Raw genomic sequence first — 20,563 nt, forward strand, 5'->3', positions numbered from 1 at the left:
ATATAAGTACTAAATTAATTGATTTTCAATGTTAAGTTAACTTAAGATTAAGTTAATGCTAATGCTAAGTTAAAATAAAATTAATATTAAAAAAAGAATGTTTTGATATCATTTTGATATCGGTACTCAGCCTCATCTTCCATTATCTCGTTTCAAATTATCTGCGGTTAGAAGACAAACGACAGCGAGAATCAAATACATATAAGCGTGCCGAGTGCCAGGCTGATTCGACGTCGAATATCGGATATCATTTTGTATCTTAATTTATTTTCGATATTAAATTGTTTTAAGATTAAGTTAATGTTAATGGTAAAGCAAAATAAAATGAATGCTAAATTAAAAGAATGTTTTGATATAATTTCTATATCAGTAATTAGCCTCATTTTCCATTATCTTGTTTCACATTAACCATTATCTTGTTTCATTATTCTAACTAATGTTTCATATTAGTTAGAAGACAAGCGACAGCAAGAATCATATACATACAAGCCTGCTGCATGCCAAGTGCCTGGCTGATTCGATATTGGATATCATTTTGTATCTTAAATAATATTTAGTCACAAATTATTGAGGATGGATAATTTTGCTCTGTTTGGAGATATAAGTTGTAAAAATCCAAGAAGCCTATCTTTTTCCTTTTACAACATGCACAGAAGTAAACCTAATATTTACTTTATGAAGATTTCCTACGCTTTATTCACTGATAGCTAATTAGGGGCAGAGTTAGATAGGTTCGGCATGTGTATACCCACTATTTCATAAAAATAATGATCACGTCGTAACTGAAAATAAGATGGGCACAAAACGGTTCTTTCATTGTTAGAAGTCGATCGAAATGGGTTTGACGTCTCTTGAAATTAAATAAAAAAAAAACAGTTTTTTTTAACTAAAAGTAAGGAGCGACATTAAAACTTAAAACGAACAGAAATTATTCCGTATATGAAAGGGGCTGTCCCCTCCTCAACACCTCGCTCTTTACGCTAAAGTTTTTTATTGTTAAAAAAAATAGAGTTGTGAGAAAGTCAAACTTTAGCGTAAAGAGCAAGGCGTTGAGGAGGAGACATCCCCTTCCATATACGGAATAATTTCTGTTCGCTTTAAGTTTTAATGTCGCTCCTTACTTTCAGTTAAAAAAGCTGTTTTTTTTAATTTAATTTTTGAATTTTTTTGAATAAATGCAGGTTTTGATCTTGGCTCACAGTACATGAATAATTAAAACAAAATTTTCATATTAATTTACTTTTATTTGGTTAAATGGCTTTCTCGTAACTTGTTTCATTTTATTTACGAACGTTTTTATTAGTAATAAATATACGTGACTTATGAATTAACTTACGTAACGAACTGCTATATTAATAGATTTTTAATAAGTATATTACGGGGTTCGCCCCCTAGTCAATACGTCGATCTTTATGCGAAAGTTCGAGTTTTGTTCCGATTATTTAAAAATGACCGCTTAATTACAAACGCCCTTCATTAGAATAAATAGCTCTTATGAAAGTAATAAAGAATCTTTGACTTAAACAGTGAAGTATTGAATAGGGGGTGAACCCAATCATATATGTAATATTTTCTGTTCGTTTAAAGTGTTGATGTTGCTGCTGTTGCAGTTGAAAAACTAGTTTTTTTATATGTAATTTCTGATCTTTTTTTATATAATGCTGGGAAGTCCGGCGTCCCCTTCATAGCAATGTCGCTTCCCCCATGAAAACTTCTTTCATGGAAAGATCCTCCTACATAACCCCCGACCCCAGGCACGTACGCAGGAATTTGTTTCGGGGGGGGGGGGCAATTTGTTTCGGCGGGGGGGGGGCCAAATCCTTCAAACCCATTATTCTGTGAGAAAAATCAGAAAATTATGGGAAAATGAAAAAAATCGTGAGATTTCGGGGGGGGGGGGGCAGGGCCCGGAGGCCCCCTACGTACGTCCCTCCCCCCCCACTACCAGGAAAAATCTCCCCTGAAAACGTCTGTACTGTATACTTCCCAATAACCAATACTATATGTTAACATTGGGTAAAGTTCATAACTTTCAGCCCTCCTCCCGGGAACTTCGGGGGATTAAGTCATCCTAAAAGACATACTTATAATATTTTCGAACATGCTGAACAAAATGGCTATTTCAAAATTTTGATCAGGTGACTTTGGGAAAACAATGAGCATGGGAGGGGGCCTAGTTGCCCTCCATTTTTTTGGTCACTTAAAAAGGGCACTAGAACTTTTAATTTCCATTCCTATGAGCCCTCCCACGATATTCTAGGACCACTGTGTCGATGCGATCACCCATGGGAAAAAAAAAATTAAAATAAACACTCACCCGTGATCTTTCTTCTGGCAAAAAATGTAAATTTCCACATTTTTATAGATATGAGCTCGAAACGTCTACAGTACGGTTCTCTGATACGCAGGATATGATCGTGTGATTTTTATTCAGGTTCTATAACTTTAGGGGGCCTTTCCCCCTTTTTTCGAAAATCAGCCAAATTTTCTCAGGCGCGTAACTTATGATGGGTAGGATTAAACTTGATGAAACTTATATATTTGAAATCAGCATTAAAATCCAATTCTTTTGATGTATCTATTTGTATCAAAATACCGTTTTCTAGAGTTTCGGTTACCATTGAGCCTGATCCCAATAACCAATACTATATGTTAACATTGGGTAAAGTTCATAACTTTCAGTGCTCCCCCTGGGGGTTTCGAGGGATTGAGTCATCCTAAAAGACATAGTTATAATATTTTCGACCATGCTGAACAAAACGGTTATCTCAAAATTTTGATCGGATGACTTTGGGAAAAAAATGAGCGTAGGAGGGGGCCTAGTTGCCCTCCATTTTTTTGGTCACTTAAAAAGGGCACTAGAACTTTTAATTTGAGTTCCAATGAGCCCTACCAAGATATTCTAGGATCACTGAGTCGATACGATCACCCCTGGGGGAAAAAAACAACAAAAAAAGAAAAAAACAAATAAACACGCATCCGTGATCTTTCTTCTGGCAAAAAATGCAAAATTCCACATTTTTGTAGATAGGAGCTTGAAACCTCTACAGTGGGGTTTTCTGATATGCTCAATATGATGGTGTGATTTTCATTAAGGTTCTATAGCTTTTAGGGGGTCTTTCCCCCTTTTTTCAAAAATCAGCTAAATTTTCTCAGGCGCGTAACTTTTGATAAGTAAAATTAAACTTGATGAAACTTATATATTTGAAATCAGAATTAAAATCCAATTCTTTTGATGTATCGATTGGTATCAAAATTCTGTTTTTTGGAGTTTCGGTTACCATTGAGCCGGGTCGCTCCTTACTTACAGTTCGTTACCACGAACTGTTTGATGGAAATCTGGCTACTTCCATGTAGCCATTTATAAAATTTCAAAACTACAGACAATTGTCAGGATTGATAACATTTATAGCTCTAGAACCCAAGACGGGGCCTTACATCCAAAGCTCCTCTATCCCAATCCTTTCTATAAGGACATATTAAACTTTTTCAAATCAAGATCAATCTCCACCTATAAGATGTACTAACTCACGCTTGAATATGGTATTTGTATGCTTCATTTATTATCATAGGCAGCGCAAGCGCTGCCTGAGTAAAGAACGATGTTGGCACAATGTATTATTTATTTTCTGGTTTTGGCGAGGGCACTTTGTATTGAAGGAGTTGTCGCAGAAACTTCAAAAACGTCTTATTCGATTGGAAATTGAAATGGCTAGTGCCCTTTTTAATAGTTGAAAGTGATTGGGAAGCAACTAACACCCGTTCCACGCCCACCCTTTCCTAAAACACATCCAATCAAAATTTTGAGATAGCCATTTTGTTCCGCGTAGTGCATTTCCAAATACAAATTATGTTTTTAAGAAGGACACTCCCCCCACAGCCCTCAGGCCGAGGGTTGTAAGTTATGCCCTGGAGGGCATATAAGGTTTTTATAGAAAACTTTATCGTAAAACTTCAAAAAGGGTTCATTCGATTTGAAAATCAAAGGGCTAGTGCCCTTTTTCATAGTCAAAAGTGATTGGAGGGCAACTAACCCCTCTCTCAGGCCCACCTTTTCCCCAAACACACCCAATTAAAATTTTGAGATAGCTATTTTGCTCAACGTAGTTGAAAGTTTTGGAAATTGGGTCTTTGAGGAAGATAACCCCCCTCAGAGCCCTCAGGGCAAGGTTTTTAAGTTATGCCCTTTGGGCATATAAGGTTTTTATAGATAGCAATGTTGTAGAAACTTCAAAAAGGGCCCATTCGATTGGAAATTAATTCAATTCAAAAGTGACCTTCTTAATAGTCGAAACTGATTGGAAGGCAAAAACACCCCTTCCACGTCCACCATTTCCCCAAACACATCCAATCAAAATTTTGATATAGCCATTTTGTTCAACGCAGTTGAAAGTTCTAGAAATTATAACTTTGAGCAGGACACTCTCCCCAAAGTCTTCAGGGCAAGGATTATAAGTTATGCCCTGGGGGCAAATAAGGTTTTTATTGAAAGCTTAGTTGTAAAACTTGAAAAAGGGCTCATTCGATTGGAAATTCAAAGAACTAGTGCCGTTTTTAATATTCGGAAGTGATTGGAGAGCAACTAGCCCCCTCTCACGCCAACTAATTCCCCAAACACATCCAATAAAAATTTTGAGATAGCCATTTTGTTCCACGTAATTGAAAGTCCTTTGTGGGTGACGACCACTACAAACCCCTCAGGGCAAGGTTGTAAGTTACACCCTAGGGGCATATAAGGTTTTTACAGAAAGTGTTTTCGTAGAAACTTCAAAACAGGCTCAATCGATTGGAAATTCTAAGGGCTAGTGGCCTTTTTAATAGTCGAAAATGATTGGAGAAGAACTAAACCCCCTCTCACATCCAGCATTTCCCCAAACACATACAATAAAAGTTTTGAGTTTGACATTTTGTTCAACGTAGTTGAAAGGTCCGGAAATCAGGTCTTTGAGGATGAAAATCCCCCTAGAGCCCTCAGGGCAAAGTTTTTAAGTTATGTCCTGATGGCATATATGGTTTTTATAGATAGTGTTGACGTAAAACTTCAAAAGGACTCACTAGATTGGAAATTGAAAGGGCTAGTGCCCTTTTTAATAGTTGAAAGTAATTGGAGGGCAACTAACCAGCCTTTCAAGCCCTCCATTTCCCCAAACACATAAAATCAAAATTTTGGGATATTCATTTCGTTCAACGTAGCTAAAAGTTCTGGAAATTAGGTCTTTTAGGATGATAACCCCCTCAGAGCCCCCAGGGCATGGGTTTTAAGTTATACCCTGGGAGCATATAAGGTTTTTATAGAAAATTTTGTTTGTTTTGCAATTTTCTTGAACGTAGTTGAAGGGTCTGGAAATTATGTTTTTGAGTATGACAACCCCCCAGAGCCCTCAGGGCTAAGGTTGTAAGTTATTCCCTGGGGGCATATAGTGTCTTATAGAAAGTTTTGTCGCCAAAACTACAAAAAGGGTTGTTTTGATTTGAAATTGAGAGGGCTATTGCCCTTTTTAATAGTCAAAAGTAATCGGAGAAAGAATCCTCCCCTCCAACGCCCATCATTTCCACAAACATTCCTGATCAACATTTTGATATGGTCATTTTGTTCAATGTAGTTGAAAGGTCTGGAAATTATGTCTTTGAGGATGACAACCCCCTCCCCCCCCAAAAAAAACTCAGGACAAGGGTAGTAAGTTATGTCCCTGGGGCATATAACGTTTTTATAGAAAGCTTTGTCGTAGAAACTTCAAAAAGGGATCATTCGACTGGAAATTATAAGGGCTAGTGCTCTTTTAATCGTTAAAAGTAATTGGAGGGCAATTAAGCCCCCTCTCACGCCCACCTTTTCCCAAAACACATCCAATCAAAATTTTCAGATAACCATTTTGTTAAACGTAGTTGAAAGTGTTGGAAACTAAGTCTTTGAGGAGGACAACCCCTCTCACCCAAAGCCCTCAGGGCAAGGGTTGTAAGTTATGCCCTGGGGGCGTATAAGGTTTTTATTGAAAGCGTTGTCGTAGAAACTTCAAAAAGGGCTTATTCGATTCGAGATTGAAATATCTAGTACCCTTTTTAATAGTCGGAAGTGAATGGAAGGAACAAAACACCCCTTCCAGGGCCACCATTTCCCCAAACAAATCCAATCAAAATTTTGAGATAGCCCTTTTGTTCAACGCAGTTGAAAGTTCCGGAAATTATATCGTTGAGCACTGAGTCTTCAGGGCAAGGATTATAAGTTATGCCCTGGGTGCATATACGGTTTTATTGAAAACTTTGTTGTAGAAACTTGAAAAAGGGCTCATTCGATTTGAAATCGAAATGGATAGTACCCTTTTTAATAGTCGTAAGTAGTTGAAGGGCAACTAACCCCCCTCTCACGCCCACCTTGTCCCAAAACACACCGACTCAAGATTATAAGGTGGTTATTTTGTTCTACTCAGTTGAAAGCTTAAAAAGTTAGGTCTTTGAGGATGACAAACTCCCCACACCCATCAGGACAAGGGTTGTTAGTTATGCCCTGGGGACATATAAGGTTTTTATAGAAAGCGATGTTGTAGAAACTTCAAAAAGGGCTCATTCGATTGGAAATTGAAAGGACTAGTGCCCTTTTTAACAGTCGAAAGTGATTGGAGGGAACTAACCCTCCTCTCACAACCAACATTTTCCCAATCACACCCAATCAAAGATTTGAGATAGACATCAAATTAAAATTTTGAGATAGGCATTTTCTTCAAGGTAGTTAAAACTTCTGGAAAATATGTTTTTGAAGATGAGAAACCCCCCAAATTCCACAGGGTGAGGGTTGTAATTTATTCTCTGAGGGCATATAAGATTTTCATATAGAAAGTTTTTTTGTAGAGACTTCAAAACGTGCTCATTTAATTTGAAACTGAAAGGGCTAGTGTCCGTTTTAATAATCGAAAGTAATTGGAGGACAACTAACCCCTTTCTCACGCCCATCATTTCCCCGAACACATCCAATCACAATTTTGAGATAGTCATTTTGTTCAACGTAATTGAAAACTCTAGAAATTAGGTCCTTAAGGATGAAAACCCCCTCCCCTATAGCCTTCATTGCAATGGTTGCAAGGTATGCCCTGGTGGCATATAAGGTTTCTTGTTATAGAAAATGTTGTCGTAGAAACTTCAAAAGAGGAACCCAAAACCTAAAACAAACAGAAATTAAAATAAATCAAACTCAAAACAAGCAGATATTAATATGAGAAGGGTTTTAAACCCTTTGCTTTCTAAAAGCCAGAATATAATTTGTACTTTACTGAAAATTTCTTTTAAATCTTTTCACTTTTATAACTTTAAGAAATCAAAAATTAATTACGATTTTAAGGAATATATATCAGTACATGCATAGTAAACTGACATTGCACATTTTTTTCAGTAAATTCATTTTACTTATTTCAGTAAGGTACAAATTATATTCTGGCTTTTAGAAAGCATAAGGTTTAGAACCCTACTCAGATTAATTTCTGCTCGTTTTAAGTTTGACTTATTTTAATTTCTGTTTTTTTGGGGGGTTTCATTTATTTATTGATACTGATTCGTAGTAGTCGCATGCTTGGTAGATTATTTGATTCTATTTTTGTTCATTTTTGGTTAAATGGAGTTCTTTACTGTTTTTTTTTTTGAAAAACTTATTTTGTGCAAAAAGTTTTTTTTGATTAATTTAGTAGAAAGAAAGGTTTCGTTAAATCGCTGTGTTAATGTGAAATTGAGACCTCTTTGAATTCGAGCCCTAATGAGCGAGATCCAAGGTAGTTTTCGGACAATCTTGAAGAAGTATAACATGTCCTTATTAACCATGTTTTTTAGGAGGGGGCTAGGACTCTAAGGCCATATCTGAACCTGTAAGCTATAAAAATAATCAGTGTTAACAGTCTTTTGCAGGTTTATTCTTCCACAGATACAAGGTTCCGCACGATAATCTTTGAGATCGCCATCACTGGTATTGTTTCTAATGTAGATTTTAATATTCTTAAATGTTTTGAGGCAAAATTCAACCTAACTTTAAAAGCAAATATATTTTTGTTTTAACCAGCTTAGTTCTGTTTTCTTTCGTCAAAAGCATTGCGCTATTGTTGCCCCAAAAACATAAAATATTCTTGGAAGTTATAAAAAAAAGCACAAACCTCTAATTTCATTGGATGCTATTGTAAATTCATTAAAGAAATCACTTTTGTTAGAGAAAAAACCAACAATGGTTGTTTCGAGCCTGTCTAGATTGTTCTTCAGTTCCAATTCACAAAAAACTTCTTTTGAAGGGAATTTCAGCTGCTCCCTCATGTACTCAGCTATTCCTTTGCTATCCCGAGGTCCTTTATATTCGTAAGGTCTGCCATTTCTAAAGATCTGAAAAAAAAACTTTAGAACATTTCAAAAATATTTTCTAAGGGGGCACCAGCCCCAATTGATGCTTATTGGTGGGAAACCACATGAGATTACTTTCCGTTTGACAAATGAAACTTACGAAAATTTTACGACGAGTTAGTAACTAGCCATGTCCCTCATATGTATTAAAGAAGAAAAACAAGCTCTTTTTTAACTGAAAGTAAGGAGCGACATTAAAACTTAAAAAGAACAGATATAATTCCGTATATGAAAGGGGCTGTCCCCTCCTCAACGCTTCGCTCTTTACGCTAAAGTTTTTTTTTGTTTAAAAAAATAAAGTTGTTAGACAGAGTCAAACTTTTGCGTAAAGAGCAAGGCGTTGAGGAGGGGACAGCCCCTTTCATGTACGGAATAATTTCTGTTCTTTTTAAGTTTTAATGTCGCTCCTTAATTTCAGTTAAAAAAAATTGTTTTTTTTTGTTTAATTTATTAACGTTTTTGAATTAATGCAGATTTGTTTTTGTTGGCTAACCGTACATGAATAATTAAAGCGAAGTTTGCATGTTAATTTTACTTTTTTTTTTGGCTAAACGGCTTTCTCGAAATTTTGTTCTGACGTAACTTACGAATTAACTTACGTAGCGAACTTCTATATTCTTATATTTTTATTACGTATATTAGGGGGTTCGCCCCCTAGTCAATGCCTCGTTTTTTACGCTAAAGTTTAAATTTTGTTCCAATTCTTTAAGAATGATTAATCACAAAGGCCGTTAATTAGAATAAATAGCTCTGATGAAAGTACAAAAAAAACTTTAGCGTAAAGAGCGAGGTAATGACTAGGGGGCGAATGCAGTCATATACATAATAATTTCTGTTCGTTTTAAGCTTTGATGTTGCTCCTTACTTTCAGTTGAGAAAATTGTTTTTTTTTATTTAATATCTGATCTTTTTTTAAATAATGCTGAGAAATCCGATGCCCCCTTCATAGCAATGTCTCTTCCCCCATGAACATTTCCTTCATGGAAAGATCCTGCCACGTAACCCCCGATCCACCCCCCCACCCCCTCCAACTACTAGAAAAAATCCCTCCTGAAAACTTTTGCATACTTCCCAATAACCAATACTATATGTAAACATTGGGCAAAGTTCATAACTTACAGACCTTTCCCCGGGGACTGTGGGAGATTAAGTCATCCTCAAAGACATATTTAATGTATTTTCCGATCATGCTGAACAAACTGGCTATCTCAAAATTTTGATCGGGTGACTTTGGGGAAAAAATTAGCGTTGGAGGGGGCCTAGTTGCTTTCCAGTTTTTGGTCACTTAAAAAGGGCATTGATACGATCACCCCTGGAAAAAAATAAACACGCATCGGTAATCTTTCTTCTGGCAAAAAATACAAAATTCCACATTTTTGTAGATAGGAGCTTGAAACTTCTATAGTAGAGTTCTCTGCTACGCTGAATCTGATGGTGTGATTTTCATTAAAGTTCTATGATTTTAGGGGGTGTTTCTCCCTTTTTTCGAGAATAAGGCGAATTTTCTCAGTTTACTATTGAGCCGGGTCACTCCTTACTTACAGTTAGTTACCACGAACTGTTTGATTTATCATTATGTATTATTATTCCCTCATATGTATTTATCATTCTTTCCACAGAAATTTCGTATGGGAGAGGGGGGGGGGTGGGTTAGAATCTGGGCAAGAGCTTCAATCAATTTTATATTAATAAATGTTGGTTTTAAGAGTAAAAATTGATTAACTGATAACCAGCCCTCTCCCAAAAACTTTTAAATTCCTGCCCCCCCCCCCATATTGCCTAGTAGTATTGGATTAGAATTTTAGTATAACCAATTTGTTCAAAATTGTCGGAAGATCTAATTAATATGTCTCTGGAGATGAAATGACCTTTGCAGCCCCTGCGACAACGGCATTGAGTTTTATAAAATATTTACAGATGAGTTTAATGGAAGAAAAGGGGGTGTGTTTATCTTGGGTGCACGAACGGCTCGAGGCTTTCAGGGAATTAAATAAAAAAACAAGTTTTTTCCACTGAAAGTAAGGAGCAACATTAAAACTTAAAACGAACAGAAATTATTACGTATATAAAGGGCGTTGCCCCTCCTAAACACCTCGCTCTTTACGCTAAAGTTTCTTAGCACTTTTAAAAAAGCGTCTTATTGTTCTAATTAAACGGCTCTTGTGTTTCAGGAGTCATTATTAAAGAATTGGGACAAAATTCAAACTTAAGCGTCAAGAGTGAGGCGTTAAGGAGGGGGCAACCCCCTTTATATACGTAATAATTCCTGTTTGTTTTGAGTTTTAACGTTGCTCCTTACTTTCAGTTGAAAAAAACTTGTTTTTTTTATTTAATTTCTGATCATTTTTTAAATAATGATAGAAAATCTGACCCCACCTCCACGGAAAAACCCCCTCCTCACCGAAATATCCTCTAGACAATTCAATCCCGGTGAAAGTTTACCCCGGACAATTACTCTTAATTACTCTGCGCCTAAAATTTAGACGGAAAAGAGAAAGCAAGACATATAAACAGAATTTTGTATAGGAATTCTGGCAAATTCCCAAAGTGTATAATTTTCCCTGACAAGTTCGCTCCCTGTAAACTTCCCTACCCATGGAGAATTTCCCGTGGAAAAACCCCCAGCAGAAAATTTGCCCCCCCCCCACCCGAATATGTATACTTACATCCCAATAACAAATGCTATGCGTAAAAAATGGACAAATTTTATAACTTAAAGGCCTTTCCCCTGGGGTTGTGGGGGGGGGGGTTATGTTATACCCAAAGGCAGAGTTATTGGGCCTTTCAACTATAATGAAAGAAATAACTATCTCAAAATTTTGATCTGATGATTTTGGGAAAAAAGGGGCAGGGGAGGGGCCTAGTTGCCCTCCAATTTTTTGGTCACTTAAAAAGAGCACTAGAACTTTTCATTTCGGTTCAAATGAGCCCTATCCCGATATTCTAGGACAACTGGGTCGATACGATCACCCCTGAAAAAAAAATACGCATCCGTGATCATTCTTCTGGCAAAAAAATACAAAATTTCAGTAGGGTTCATATAGTAGTATTCTATACAGTAGGGTTCTGTGATGCGCTGAATCTGTTGGTGTGATTATCATCGAGATCACTTGACTTTTAATGGCTGTTTCCCCCTTATTTCAAAAAGCAGGAAAAAATTCTCAGGCTCGTAACCTTTGATGGGTAAAACTAAACTCAATGAAGTTCATATATTTGAAATTAACATAAAAAGCCGATTCAATTGATATATCTATTGGTATCAAAATTCTGTTTTTGGAGTATCGGTTACTATTTAGCCGGGTCGCTCCTTACACCATGAACTGTTTGATTATTATGTGGGTCAAGATCAAAACACATTTGTTGGGAAGGGATAGGGGCTAGGGGAAGTCTTTTCTGGGTCAAAGATTTTACTTTCATTGGCCCAATGCTCATGTCTTAGTGTCCAAGGGAGCCCAAATGTGGATGTAAAAATTGATAATAAAACATTAGGTCCCCGAGAAAGTGGCTCGACAGAAGGCTAAAATAACCAAAGCTTTTTTTTACCATTGTTTGCTCAAAAAGTGTTATTTATCCTAAATTTTCTATATGTTTCACTGAAATGGAATCAGAGATTAAGGTTTTGACCAAGAACTTGTTCTTTTAAATCAGTAGAATTAAACTAGAAGAATCAAACGTAGGTCTAATTATTCCAAGTTTTTTTTTCTTTCTGTAACCCTTGTTAGTATCGTAATTTTTTTTTTACATTTTATACTTAGCCAAAAAAAAAAAAATCCATTTAATTATAAATTTCATTTCTATAAAGGCTTAAATGACGCCCAAACGTTGTATATAATTTAAGAAACTTGATTCCATTTGTAAACCTTGATTAGGGTTGTGATTTTGTCTTTGATTTGTCGATGTCTTTGAGTTTTCTTTGAGTTGTCGATGTCGATGTTCAGTCTAATAAAACATCACCTCCTTCAAAAATAAAGTGTTTAAGGTGGTGGTAATCCAACTCTTATTTGGGATAGTTTCTGTCCGTTTCAATTTTGAATATAAAATAAAACTTCAAATGGGGATAAATGCATGTATTTAGACGGTGAAAAAAAAAAAAAAAACAGGTACAAAAGTCTAGATATTTCCGTCACATATACAGCGACCGTCGTCAGTAGAAATAATAAAATAATAAAATTGAAACTAGCATAACAAAATATTGAACTTTTCTGGTCATTCACATAATAATGAACTTCCAGATTATTCACTTGATTTTTTTTCCAGATAGAGTTCAATGACAAAGTTCATTCAAAGTCTTCATATAAATTTCCTTCTTTAATCTTGCCCAAATGTAAAACAAATTTCTAATGAAGGTGGCAAAGCCTTCCGTGTCTTCTAATTAAAAAAAAAGTTTTTTTTAACTGAAAGTAAGGAGCGACATTTAAACTTAAAACGAACAGAAATTATTCCGAATATGAAAGGGGCTGTCCCCTCCTCAACGCCCCACCTATACACTAAAGTTTTTAATTGGTTTAAAAATTAGAGCTGTGAGAAAAAGTCAAACTTTAGCGTAAAGATCGTGGCGTTGAGGAGGGGACAACCCCTTTCATATACGGAATAATTTCTGTTTGTTTTAAGCTTTAATGTCGTTACTTACTTTCAGTTAAACAAACCTTTTTTTATTTAATTTCTGAACGTATTTGAATTAATGCAGGTTTTGAATTTGGATCACCGTACATGAATAATTAAAACTAAATTTGCATATTAGTTTTACTCTTTTTTTAACTAATAATAACCTTATAATAACCAAAGTTTGACTTTTCTTCCATTTATTTAGAAATGACTCCTGACTCACAAAGGCTGTTTAATTAGAATAATAACCTTTTTTAAAAGTTAAAAAAAAACTATAGCGTAACAGCGGGCTATTGAGGAGGGGCAACCCCCCTTATATAGGTAATATTTTCTGTTCGTTTTAATTTTTAATCTTTAAAAGTTTTAATTTATCTTTAATCTTTAAGTTTTAATTTTTTAAATTTTAATCACTATTCCCATGAAAAATTCCTCCATGGAAAGATCCAACAACGTAATCTCTTCCTTTCGAACCCCTCCCCCCACTAGAAGAAATCCCCCTGAAAACGTCTGTATACTTCCCAATAACCAATACTATATGTAAACAATGGGCAAAGTTAATAACTTGCAGCCCTTCCCCCAGGGACTATGGGGTATTAAGTCTTCCTCAAAGACATAGTTATGAAATTTTTTTGAAAATGCTGAACAAAATGGCTATCTCAAAATTTTGTTCTGGTGACTTTGAGAAAAAAACGAGCGTGGGAGGGGGCCTAGTTGCCCTCCTGTTTTCGGTCACTTAAAAGGGGCACTAGAACTTTTAAGTTCCGGTCGAATGAGCACTCTTGCGACATTTTAGGACCACTGGGTCGATATGATCACGCCTGGAAGAAAAAAAAAACAACAAAAAACAAATAAACACGCAATCCAACTATAGAAGTTTCAAGTTCCTATCGGCAAAAATGTGGAATGGATTTTTTGCCAGAAGAAAGATCACGGATACGTGTTTATTTATTTATTTATTTTCCCCTGGGGTTATCGTATCGATCCAGTAGTCCTAGAATATCTTGAGAGGGATCATTCGAACAGAAATTAAAAGTTCTAGTGCCCTTTGTAAGTGACAAAAAAAATTGGAGGGCAACTTGGCCCCCTCCCACGCTCATTTTTTCTCAAAGTCACCCAATCAAAATTTTGAGATAACCATTTTGTTCAGCATAGTCGAAAATCTAATAAATATGTCTTTGAGGATGATTTAATGTCCCACAGATCTAGGGGCAAGGGATGCAAGTTATTAACTCTGCCCAGTGTTTACATATAGTATTGGTTAATGGGAAGTATACAGACGTTTTCATGAGGGATCTTTTCTGGTGGGGGGGGGGGGCGGGGGTTACGTGGGAGGATCTTTCCATAGAAGATTTTTCCTTGGGAGAAGGGACATTTCTATGAAGAGGTTCCGGTGTTCCCAGCATCATTTAAAAAACCATTAAAAATTAAATAAAAAGACAAGTTTTTTCAACTGAAAGTAAGGAGCAATATTAAAACTTAAAATGGAAAGAAACTATTACGTATATGAGGGGGTTAGCCCCCTAGTCAATACATCGCCCTATACGCTAAAGTTTTTTTTTAATACTTTCAAAAGAGCTATCTATTCTAATTAACCGGCCTTTGTGATTCAGGGGTTTGTGATTTGAACAAAATTCGAACTTTAGCGTAAAGAGCGAGGTATAGACTAGGGGACGAACTTCCTAATATACGTAATAAAAACAAACGAATATAGAAGTTCGTTACGTAAATCAGAACAATATTTCGACTGTTCGTATCGGAGGAGTTGTCGTAGAAACTTCGAAAAGGGCTCATTCTATTGGAAATTAAGGTGGCTAGTGCCCTTTTTAATAGTCAAAAGTGATTGGAGGGCAACTGGCCCTCCCCCACGTCCATCATTCCCCCAAACACATCCAATCAAAATTTTGAGATGACCATTTTGTTTAGCGTAGTTGATTTCCAAATGGAAAATATCTTTTTGAGGAGGACACTCCCCCGCAACCCTCAGGGCAAGGGTTTTAAGTTATGCCCTGGGGGCATATAAGGCTTTTATAGTAGGCGTTGTCGTAGAATCTTCAAAACAGGCTCATTCGATTGGAAATTCGAAGGGCTAGTAACCTTTTTAGTAGCCAAAAGGGATTGGAGGGCAACTCGCCCCCCCCCCCGACGCCCCTCATTCCCCCAAACACATCCAATCAAAATTTTGAGATAGTTATTTTGTTCAGCGTAGTTGATTTCCAAATAGAAAATATGTTTTTGAGGAGGACACTCCCCCACAACCCTCAGGGCAAGGGTTTTAAGTTATGCCCTGGGGGCATATGAGGTTTTTATAGTAGGTGTTGTCATAGAAACTTCAAAGAAGGCTCATGCAATTGGAAATTCAAAGGGCTAGTGCCCTTTTCAATAGGCGAAAGCTATTGGAGGGCAACAGCCCCCCCCCCACGCCCATCATTTCCCCAAACACATCCAACCAAAATTTTGGGAGAGCCATTTTGTTCAGCGTAGTTGATTTCCAGATGGAAAATATGTTTTTGAGGAGGACACTCCCTCTCATCCCTCGGGGCAAGGGTTTTAAGCTATGCCCTGGGGGCATATAAGTTTTTTAAAGAAGGTCTTGTCGTAGAAACTTCAAAAAAAGCTCATTCGATTGGAAATTCCAAGGGTAGTGCCCTTTTTAATAGTCGAAAGTGATTGGAGGGCAACTAGCCCCCCCCCCACGCCCATCATTACCCCAAAAAAATCCAATAAAAATTTTGAGATAGTCATTTTGTTCAGCGTAGTTGATTTGCAGATATAAAATATATTTTTGAGGAGGACACTCCCCCACAACCCTGAGGGCAAGGATTATAAGTTATGCCCAAGGACATTTAAGGTTTTATTAAAATCTTTGTCGTAGAAACTTGAAAAAGGACTCATTCGATTTGAAATTCAAAGGAATAGTGCCCTTTTTAATAGTCGAAAGTGATTTGAGGAGAACTAACCCCCCTGTCATGCACACCTTTTCCCCAAACACATCCAATCAAATTTTTTAGATAGCCATTGTTGGAACCCTTGGTCCCAGTTTTTTCAGATAAATGTCCCTCCCAGATTCATTTTATTTGGCCCCTTAATTATTTTCCTTCCTTAAGTAATAAATATTAATTTTACTATTATTTTTGACGCCATTTTGGGTCCTCTTAACTGCGTACGTGCTTAATAGACCACGAGGTAAAGAATTGCGCAGTTAGGGAGGTTGACCAGTAAATTAGTAGTCTTAGGATTGGCTGGAAAGATTCATTTACCACCCTAGTAACCCCCGCCGAAGCACGCGGCTAGCGGGCTGGAAGAAAAAGAGTTTTTAGTTCAGTTCTTTTATACAGCGTGGAGTGATTACAGTAAGTTTTTTTTTACTATGTACTCTTTTAACTTTTCAGCTTAGGTCGAATCTAAAAGAGTTGGTTAAAAATCTTACCGGTAAACTTTGGCTTTAAATGTGGCCATAGACCATCCGATCACGTTAGTATACGGAACCGTTGGAGTAACCGCGGAAATCCCACTAATTTGAGGCCAAAGAGGGATCTTCTCCCTCAAGTAACTCTTTGCGCCATTTTTGCCTTTAAAAGTAGTGACCCCGCACAATAATCCTCCAAAAAGTGGTGGCAGCAAAAACAGGAATTATTAACAGCGTTGATAATAAAAGAATTCCACGTTTTCGAAGAGACGATTAATTTGGCCTAGACAGTAGCCTATTGTGGTGACATATAAAAAGACAAAATTACACATTTAATTAATAAAATTATGAAAGTCTATAATGGGCTTTGGGCCTTGTTAGACAAAAATAAAAAAGAATAACGTGAAATTAATGAGTTGAGTCTACATTGGGGGAATCTCCGTATTTAAAAGTATTACGGGGTTTAAGGACAGATAAGAAAACGTTGAAAGTTGGGTTATTATTTGAGTGAATTGCGGACTTAGAGATAATCTTCAGTGACGAAGGTTATAAGAGTATTGAGGACGACAAATTAGGAGAATTTGTCAGTTTGAGCGCATACTGGACAAGAAAGGTGGGAGGCACCTGTCCTATTGAGTAATCTGCCCAGGAGGAGATTATATTTGGAATACGAGTATCCAGGAGGGATACGTGATTTGTTTTACAGGGTAGTTCACCTGTTTGAGTTTAGTCCAGCTAATTCACTAGTGGAGTATTCGCGCGGCTTATCTGATTATTTTCTTGTCTAACCCCTGTTAATTCGTTTTTCGGAGATATAATTCACTCGCGTAAAACTGCTTGTTGTGAAAGAAGTTGTTATTCCCTAATGAAGTCTAGACATTCCAGTTATTTGAAAAATTGTTGAATCTCATTACACGGAGCTGATAATTGACAATAGTTATTGCGTACCATAATTTTTGTGTAACAGTTTTTGAGCTTACCAAGATTGACTAATTGAATAAGAGATAATATAATCAGAGAGAAGTAGACGCGGTAAAATGAGGGGGTATGAAATAAACAAGGAAGAAATAATATGTGAAAAAACAAGACGAACTCATCCTTCAGAGGCTGTGCCAAATGAAGGGGAGTTGCCAGATAGAGATATGACAGATATATAAAAATTTAATTCATAAAATTAATTTAGAAGAAATACTGACAAACTAAATTTTGAAATTATGTCGGAAAGAGATGAGATTAAAAGGGCGAGGGAAGCCCATAGAAAAAAAAGAGAGAGAGATACAACAGAAAGGGAGAAAGATAAGAGATAACAATTATTAAATTTCATGAATGAAATGAGAATAGCCAGAGAACGAGAAGACGAAAGAGATAGACAAGAAAGGGAACAAAGAGAGAAGGAAGAAAGAATAGCTAGAGAGAAAGAAGAAAGATATCACCAAGAGTTTAAAATAATCATGATAGGCCTAATAGAAGCCCGCTGGGGAATTCCAGAAAGGGATATTTTATCACAACTAACTTCTAGGCTGTCAAATAGCCATAATAATTTGTCTAAGAATCAATCGCTAGAAAATGAAAGTTACCAGACATTAAACACTTTTACGAGAAAATACAATACTTCGCTAACTATGGGGGGAGATGAACCGGCCCATAAAACAAATGGTAAAGCTTTGCCACCCTGTTGAAAAAATGAAATACTTGATACGCGGGTTCAAAATGGCGATGATCCACAAAGAGGTGCGGAAATAAATAGAAAGTATAATATTGAAAATAAGGCGTGCGAAATTATTAGTAGTCCTAGGATTGGCTGGAAAGATTCATTTACCACCCTAGTAACCACCGCCGAAGCACGTGGCTAGCGGGCTGGAAGAAAAAGTGTTTTTAGTTCAGTTCTTTTATACAGCGTGGAGTGATTACAGTAAGCTTTTTTTTACTATGTACTCTTTTAACTTTTCAGCTTAGGTCGAATCTAAAAGAGTTGGTTATAAATCTTATCGTTAAACTTTGGCTTTAAATGTGGCCATAGACCATCCGATCACGTTAGTATACGGAACCGTTGGAGTAACCGCGGAAATCCCACTAATTTGGGGCCAAAGAGGGATCTTCCCCCTCCAGTAAGTGGCATAGCACCTCTTTGCGCCATTTTTGCCTTTAAAAGTGGTGACCCCACACAACAAACCTCCAATAGCCTTTTTATTCAACGTATTTGAAAGTTTTGGAAATTAGATCTTTCAGAATGACAACCCCTCCCCCACTGCCCTCAGTGCAAGGGTTGTAAGTTTTGCCATGGGGTATATATAGGTTTTATTTAAAGCGTTGTTGTAGAAACTTCAAAAGGTCTTATTCAATTGGAAATTGAAAGGCCTAGTGCCTTTTTTAATAGTTGAAAGTGATTGGAGAGCGACTAACACTCCCCTAACGCTCACCATTTTCTCAAACACATCCAATAAAAATTTTGAGATATTCATTTTGTTCAACGTAGTTGAACGTTCTGGAAATTAGGTCTTTTAGGATGATAACATCCTCAGTGCAAGGGTTGTAATTTATGCCCTGGGGGCATATAAGGTTTATATAGAAAGTTGTTGTATAAATCATTGGAAGAACGATCGCGCTGCGTAAGTAAAGAACGGGGACACTCGAGAACGAGACAAGAAACGGGGACTAAGCAAAGAGGAGGACAGTCCCCCACAACCCTCAGGGCAAGGGTTTTAAGTTATGCCCCGGGGGCATATAAGAACAATGTTGGCACAATGTATTATTTATTAGTTTTTTTTTAACTGGACGATGTATTATTTATTAACTTTTTTTACTTTTATAACTTTAATAAATCAAATAATATTAACATTTTGATTACTAAATAACAGTATAGGTATATTAAACTGACAATGCACATTCATCTGTATTTTTTCAATAAAGTGCAAGTTTTGTTCTGGCCTTGGGAAGGCACAGGGGTTTTGCGCCCTACTTATGTTAATTTCCGCTCGTTTTGAGTTTGACTCGGTTATTCATTGTAATTTCTATTCGTTTTGAGTTTCATTTATTTATCGATGCTGATTTGTGGGTGCTTCACGCTTGGTAGATTATTTGCGTTTATTTTTGTTCATTTTTTTTGTTTAATGGAGTTCGTTACTTTTATTTGAAAAACTTATTTTCTGGAAAAATTTTTTTTAATTAATTAAATTAAAAAGAACAATTTTTTTTTAAACTGAAAGTAAGGAGCGACATTAAAACTTAAAATGAACAGAAATTATTACGTATATGAAAGGGACTGTCCCCTTCTCAACGCCCCTCTCTTTACGATAAAGTTTGACTCTGTCTCACAACTTTATTTTTTCAAACAATAAAAAACTTTAGCGCAAAGAGCGAGGTGTTGAGGATTGGACAGCCTGTTTCATAAACGGAATAATTTCTGTTCGTTTTAAGTTTTAATGTCGCTCCTTACTTTCAGTTAAAATAACTTGTTTTTTAAAATTTAATTGCAGATAGGAGCTTGAAATCCCTACAGTAGGGTTATCTGATACACTGAATCTGATGGCGAGATTTTCAATAAGATTCTATAATTTTCTGGGGATGTTTCCTTCTTTTTTCGAAAATATGGCAAATTTTCTCAGGTTCGTAACGTTTGATGCGTAAGAATAAACTTGATAAAACTTATATATTTAAAATCAGCATAAAAATACAATTCTTTGATGTATCTATTGGTATCGAAATTCCGTTTTTTTAGAGTTTTGGTTACTATTGAACCGGCTCCCTCCTTACTTACAGTTCTTTACCTCGAACTGTTTGATTGCAAATGAAACGTTGATTTTATAGTTGTTTACTTGGTGTCTCATTTCCCCATGTATACGACGTATGTTCGACGTAACACCTTAAATTAGGTATCCTGTTTTTAGACCATACTGCCGTTCTATGACGAGCAAATAAAAGTTCAAATGGGGTTTTATCCCCATTTGAACTTTTATTTATTCGTCATAGAATGGCAGTGTGGTCTAAGAAAAGGATACCTAATTTAAGGTGTTACGTCAAAAATTTTGAATATTATTAATCACTTTAGCTATCAATGGTAGTATCAATTGGTTTTTAGTTTAATGTGATAATTGATTTTAGCTTCTGTATTTTTTAAGGTTTCTTTTGTTCATTCATCGCAATTCATCTCATTTTATATTTGACTTATTATATGACTTCATT

At 36.3% G+C, this 20,563-nt stretch overlaps 1 protein-coding gene across 1 annotated transcript in view; it reads right to left on the reverse strand.

Annotated features, from left to right (window-relative positions):
- Positions 1–20,563, reverse strand: part of LOC148950790 (putative protein disulfide-isomerase A4) — a 112,560-nt gene that overhangs the window by 22,851 nt on the left and 69,146 nt on the right. The window contains exon 5 of the mRNA XM_089090460.1: positions 8,133–8,352. Coding sequence (XP_088946586.1) covers positions 8,133–8,352 — 220 coding nt within the window. The remainder of the gene's footprint in view (positions 1–8,132; positions 8,353–20,563) is intronic.

This window comes from Artemia sp. Qi Xiang Cuo, chromosome 6 (genome assembly GCF_049724085.1).
Source record: "Artemia sp. Qi Xiang Cuo chromosome 6, ASM4972408v1, whole genome shotgun sequence".
Taxonomy (NCBI): domain Eukaryota; kingdom Metazoa; phylum Arthropoda; class Branchiopoda; order Anostraca; family Artemiidae; genus Artemia; species Artemia sp. Qi Xiang Cuo.